Source organism: Delphinapterus leucas, chromosome 1, assembly GCF_059928025.1.
Source record: "Delphinapterus leucas isolate spDelLeu-1000000601 "Yukka" chromosome 1, BTC_Dleu_Yukka2, whole genome shotgun sequence".
Lineage (NCBI taxonomy): Eukaryota > Metazoa > Chordata > Mammalia > Artiodactyla > Monodontidae > Delphinapterus > Delphinapterus leucas.
The window spans coordinates 75,811,404-75,818,262 of record NC_143129.1 but is presented as its reverse complement, the minus strand read 5'-3'; the positions used below and the strand labels follow the sequence as shown (position 1 = coordinate 75,818,262).

The following is a 6,859-nucleotide window of genomic DNA, read 5'->3' as shown; positions in this document are numbered from 1 at the left end:
CATTTAGAAAATAATGTTATAGAGATTTTTCATCACAAAATGTCAAAGCAGAAGGTTAATATTATATGCTAGATTAATATCAAGGGAAAAAGTTTAGAAAATCCCTGAAATCAAATGCCATCTACCCAGGAGTCTTGAAATAATTCAGAAGAGAAACTGGGGTCATTGGTCACTTTGGTTCTTCAACAAGTTTTCAAGTACTTGGTATATACTAGACACTATGTTATGTGCAGGGATGCAGTTTCTGTCTCTGGTGAGTTACAATTTGTGTAGTCAAAGATAAACTTATAATACTAAGGCCAAAGCAGATAAGATTCTAATGATTGCTAAGGAAACTCAGATAAAGTGATAAAGCACAATTAAGAAGCTGTAGGAACAACAATGAGCACATGTTATTTTAACTGATAATTTAAAGATAGTCACACAATTAAAAGAAGAATAAAATGAAAACAAACATGAAGTATGGACTATTTCCAGATGTAGGGGGTAGTATGAAAAAGGACATGATTGTTTAAATTTTCTCAAAGCTAAAGTGCATGTGAAGAGATATACAGTGGAAGCTATGAGTGGAAAGTTACTTTTCAGACAAGAATGAAAGTCAGAATATAGCTGTTTTAACTTTATAGATAATTGAAGGCCATTTAGTTTTGTTAATAGGATAGAATTTGCCCTATAGAAAGACAACTTTACTGCTGTAGTGAACTGTGGCTTAGAGTAGGAAGAGATAGAATCCTAGGAGTCCATTCATAATGCTCTTGTAATAATCCGGGTAAGAGCTAACTTCTGGAAGAACAGAAGAAATGGATTCTAGAACTATTACAGAAAAAAAAAATGGATTGTATGTGGAGGATGAGAATTATCATGTGTTTAAACATGCCTCAGAAATTTACAGCTTGGATGACTAAGAAGTTTTGGAAACTTTTTATTGATATACAGAATCCAGGTAAAGGAAAAGATTTGGGTTGGAGCTTGGAGAGGATAAGAATGTTTTAAATAAAAATATGTAATCTATTACCAACAATAAGAACTGTGTCAGAGGCCTCAGGGAAAGTATCTGAGCATCACTGATCAGGAATTCAGAGACAGATACCGGAGCGACAGTCTGTTGGGTCTCCAGTTCAGGTATATCAAGGATAAGATACATAACCAAGTGGAAAAACAGTGAATGCTGAAGGAAAACTAATTAATTTTAGCCACAAATTTTCTGCAAAGGGAAATCAGGCCTGGTGTCCTAGAAGAGTTTGTAGAGTATTCATAACACTAGTTCTAAGACAGTAGCTGTAGTTCTAAGCCAAATTAATTTTAATGAATGACTGCATTAAACTTGTAGTCAATTTTAATGTGATATATAATTAGTAAAAAAAGAGAATTCTGTTCTTTAAGGACAAGCAGCACAAAGACAAATCAATGGTTATTGACCTAGATGAAGAAAGTATTAAAAGCAGGTGGAACGTAGATCTTCAGACATTGGTGGTATTGCTTGTGAAATATATGTATCAGTAATGTGGATGAAACTATGACCACTTAAAATCATAATTAATGTAGAGAAAGGCTTTTTTGAGGATTAGATTACCAAAAAATTAAGCAGAGACTATATAAGTCTGCAAGGAAGGGGCCTGAAGAACAGGCTTTCTTTGAGCAAATGTCTGTACATTTCATGTGAACACTTGTCCCCAAATTCAGTGCTAAAATCATTGGCAGAAAAATAGCACTGTGGGTGCATATTAATTTAGGATACATTTTGCTTAGTTTACAAGCCTTTTTTTTTCTCCCATGCCTGTTGTTTCTCTTTCATACGAGACCGACTACTTTATGAAGGGTAAATTCCCTTGACTTCTCACTTTTAAAGGTCTCTGGAATTGATCATATTGACTTTATTCCGTGGGATCAACTCTCCACGGCCAATTCCTCCTGTGTTACCGAATTCCTCCTGCTGGGTTTTTCCAGCCTTGGGGAATTGCAACTTGTCCTCTTTGTGGTCTTTCTCTGCTTCTATTTGATCATCTTGAGTGGAAACGTTACAATCATCTCAATCATCTGCTTGGATCACAGTTTCCACACACTGATGTACTTCTTTCTATGTGTCCTTTCTACCTCTGAGACCTTCTAAACAATTGTCATCCTGCCCAAGATGCTTATCAATCTGCTCTCCATACTCAGGACACTCTCCTTCGTGAGTTGTGCTTCAGAGATGTTCGTTTTCCTTGTTTTTTCTGTCACCAATTCCTTGCATCTGGGAGTGATGGGCTATGATTGTTATGCTGCTCTCTGTCAGCCTTTGTACTACCCCATTCTCATGAGCTGGAGGGTTTGTGGGCCCTTGGCAGTAACTTGTATTGTTAGTGGTTTCCTAATATCTCTATTGGGAACAACTTTGGTCTTTAGCCTCCCTTTCTGTGGCTCCAACAAGGTCAAACACTATTTTTGTGATATTTCACCAGTCATCTATCTCGCCTATGCTGCATCCTACATTAATGAACCTGTCATCTTCATTGGTGGGATCTTGGGGCTTGTGCCCTTGATCTTCATCTGCATCTCCTATGAATTTATTGTCTCTACTATCCTGAAGATCTCATCAGCTGAAGGCAAGCAAAAAGCATTCTCCCCCTGTGCCTCTCATCTCATTGTAGTCATTGTCCACTACGGCTGTGCTTCCTTTGTCTACCTGCGACTCTCAGCCAAATATACATCAGGCAAAGATGGGCTGGTGACAGTGACCTATACCATCATCACCCCACTGTTGAACCCTATGGTATACAGCCTCAGGAACAAAGATGTACAGCTGGCCATTCAGAAAATGATTGGAAAGACTGGGTTTTCTGTTAAGACTTTATAATTAAAACATTTTTTCAACAGTACACACAAATTTGAGTCAAATATGTATCTAATTGTTTAAGTCATAAAAGTTTCTAGTCTATTCACCTGTATGACTGTGTGGCTTTGGATAAGTTGTTTGACACTGTGGGGATGTAATGTTCTCTTAAGTAAAGCACACATAGCAACATGTTTATCTCAAGGTTGTTGCAAAATTAAGGGAGATACCAGAGCATCTGTCACTAAAAGACAACTCTCCTACTTATCTTCTTCTTCAGAGATAGTTCTCAAAAGGATCCTAACAACCATTATCTATTACCCTATGTTTGGCTTGTTAGCCCCAAATCTCTGGTTGTCCTCTTTGTTTAAGATTTTGTCCAGCTGAAAATGAGGTGCTCAGGCCTGAATGTGGTGTGGATATAGGACTAAGACATGATGGGGAAAAAAACTTGCTGTACTAGCAATTAGAAGACTATTTAAGTCATGACTTTAAAAAAAACTATGGTTGTTCTTTAAATCTAAGTTTTAAATATAGAATATAGAGATAGTATAGTTTTTCCTTTTTTACCTCACATGGTTTTTGTTTGTATCTAATGGATAAGATGAAAGTAAGCATGAGTAAAATGCAAAGCTGGACAGAACTCGAGACTCATTATATCAGTTAAGACTTTGTACATCTCTGCAAGGACCTTCTATTTCTTTCATATTCTCCAAAAATGATATTTCTGGGTGTCTTTTCTGACCACTCATTTGAATCACTCCTTACATAACATAGAAGATATGCTACAGAACTTCATGAAAAAAATAATAACTATCCAGTCCCAATGCAGGCTGAAGACGTCTACATGGCTTTCCACACTGAATTTATTAAGAAGAGCAGCTCCCAGTTTCAAATTTCTCATCTTACTACCTAGTATAAGAGAGAGAAGGACTCTGTCTTCATGAAAATTAATTTGCTTAGAATTACAGCTATGGTCTTAGAACTAGTGTTTGATTCCTCTACAAACTCTTCTAGGACACCAGGCCTGACTTCCCTTTGCCGAAAATGCATGGCTGGAATTATTTAGCTTTCCTTCAACGTTCCTTCAGTGGTCATCTTGTCCTACCATTCATCCGTACAGAAATTTCTTCATCAGTATTTCCAAGCCTGCACTGACTACCAGTAACTTCACAAAATGTACATTCTTGCTGTTATCATTTCTCACTACTATTTCCCCTCATTTAAGCTGATATTTCCCTCTTTGTGATCTTAGTATTTTCTGTCTCTTGTGTCATACAGTAGGTATAATTTTGGTTCACAGATGTTTAAGACAGTTACAATGATAATCTGATCCCTTCCCATTACTCAAGTGACCGGGTTTCAGACATCTCACCTTCTTGTGTGCAGTCCTTTATACATGCTGCTGATTACCAATATTCTTTTTGTTTTATTAAATTAATTAATTAATTTATTTTTGGTGGCGCCACAGGAATGTGGGGATCTGTTCCTCCATCAGGGATCAAACCTACCCCCCCTGCAGTGGAAGCACGGAGTTTTAACAAGTGGACTGCCAGGGGAGTCCCTTCAATGTTCTTTTTAAAGCTTAATGAATAAAACTGACATTCATATTTCATGTGTGACCTCCATTTTCAAGGTAAGATGTAACTGTATTCTCCCTTGAAATTTTACTTAGATTTTCAAATCAAAGTGTATAAAATAATCAATAAAGCTCTCATATTTTAAAATTACTACTTATATTTCTATTTTTGGCTCCTGTTTTCAATTTTGGATTAGGTCTTTTTATATTATTTTTATTTACTAGTTAAATAATTAAGGCATTTTAAACATCTTTATTGGAGTATAATTGTTTTACAATGTTGTGTTAGTTTCTGCTGTATAACAAAGGGAATTAGCTATATGTATACATATATCCCCCTCACTCTCCACTCCCTATCCCACCCCTTTAGGTGGTCACAAAGCACGCAGCTGATCTCCCTGTGCTATGTGGCTGCTTCCCACTAGCTATCTCTTTTACATTTGGTAGTGTATATATGTCAATGCCACTCACTCACTTCGTCAAAGCTTACCCATACCCTTCTCCAGGTCCTCAAGTCCATTCTCTATGTCTATGTCTTTATTCCTGTCCTGCCCCTAGGTTCTTAAGAACCTTTTTAAATTTTTTTAAATTCATATATATGTGTTAGCATATGGTATTTGTTTTTCTCTTTCTGACTTACTTTACTCTGTATGACAAACTCTAGGTCCATCCACATCAATACAAATAACTCAATTTCGTTTCTTTTTATGGCTGAGTAATATTCCATTATATATATGAGCCACATCCTTATCCATTCATCTGTCAATGGACACATAGGTTGCTTCCATGTCCTGGCTACTGTAATTAGTGTTGCAATGAACGTTGCAGTACATGACTCTTTTGAATTATGGTTTTCTCAGGGTATATGACCAGTAGTGGGATTCCTGAGTCATATGATAGTACTAATTTAGTTTTTTAAGGAACCTCCATACTGTTCTCTATAGTGGCTGTATCAATTTACATTCCCACTAACAGTGCAAGAGGGTTCCCTTTTCACCACACCCTCTGCAGCTTTTATTGTTTGTAGATTTTTTGATGATGGCCATTCTGAATGGTGTGAGATGATACCTCATTGTAGTTTTGACGTACATTTCTCAAATGATTAGTGATGTTGAGCATGCTTTCACGTGTTTGTTGGCAAGTTGTATATCTTCTTTGGAGGAAGGTCTATTTAGGTCTTCTGCCCACTTTTGGATTGGGTTTTTTGTTTCTGGATATTGAGCTGCATGTGCTGCTTGTATATTTTGGAGAGTAATCCTTTGTCAGTTGCTTCGTTTGCACATATTTTCTCCCATTCTGAGGGTTGTATTTTCATCTTGTTTATGGTACCCTTTGCTGTGCAAAAGTTTTAAAGTTTCATTAGGTCTCATTTGTTTATTTTTGTTTTTATTTCCATTTCTCTGGGTGATGGTTCAAAAAGGATCTTGCTGTGATTTATGTCAGCGAGTGTTCTTCGTATGTTTTCCTCTAAGAGTTTTATAGTGTCCTGCCTTACATTTAGGTCTTTAAAGAATTTTGAGATGATTTTTGTGTATGGTATTAGGAAGTGTTCTAATTTCATTTGTTTACTGTAGCTGTCCAGCTTTCCCAGCTACAGTTATTGAAAAGGCTGTCTTTTCTCCATTGTACATTTTTGCCTCCTTTATCAAAGATAAGGTGACTATATGTCTGTGGGTTTATCTCTGGGCTTTCTATCTTGTTCCATTGATCTATATTTCTGATTTTGTGCCAGTACCATACTGTTTTGATTACTGTAGCTTTGTAGCATAGTCTGAAGTCCAGAAACCTGATTTATCCAGCTCTGCTTTTCTTTCTCAAGATTGCTTTTGCTATTTGGGGTCTTTTCTGTTTCCTTACAAATTGTGAAAGTTTTTATTCCAGTTTTGTGAAAAATGCCATTGGTAGTTTGACAGGGATTGCACTGAATGTGTAGATTGCTTTGGGTAGTATAGTCATTTTCACAATGTTGATTCTTCCAATCCAAGAACATGGTATATCTCTCCATTTGTTTGTATCATCTTTGCTTTCTTTCATCAGGGTCTTATAGTTTTCTGCAAACAGGTCTTTTGTCTCCTTAGATAGGTTTATTCCTAGGTATTTTATTCTTTTTGTTGCAATGGTAAATGGGAGTGATTCCTTAATTTCCCTATCAGATTTTCATAATTAGTGTACACGAATGCAAGATATTTCTGTGCATTAATTTTGTATTCTGCTACTTTACCAAATTCATTGATTAGTCTAGTAGTTTTCTGGAAACATCTTTAGGATTCTGTATGTATAGTATCATGTCATCTACAAACAGAGACAGCTTTATTTCTTCTTTTCCCATCTGGATTCTTTTTATTTCTTTTTCTTCTCTGATTGCTGTGGCTAAAATTTCCAAAACTATGTTGAATAAAGTAGTGAGAGTGGGCATCCTTGTCTTGTTCCTCATTTTTGAGGAAATGGTTTCAATATTTCACCACTGA

The 6,859-nt window shown here is 36.3% G+C and overlaps 1 protein-coding gene across 1 annotated transcript; it reads left to right on the top strand.

Annotated features, from left to right (window-relative positions):
• The first annotated feature begins 235 nt into the window (after positions 1 to 235).
• On the top strand, positions 236 to 2,836 carry LOC111167018 (olfactory receptor 10R2-like). Its single transcript, XM_022559369.2, is given in 2 exon segments — positions 236 to 253; positions 1,850 to 2,836. Coding segments are annotated over 2 exon segments (1,005 nt in total).
• The last annotated feature ends 4,023 nt before the right edge of the window (positions 2,837 to 6,859 follow it).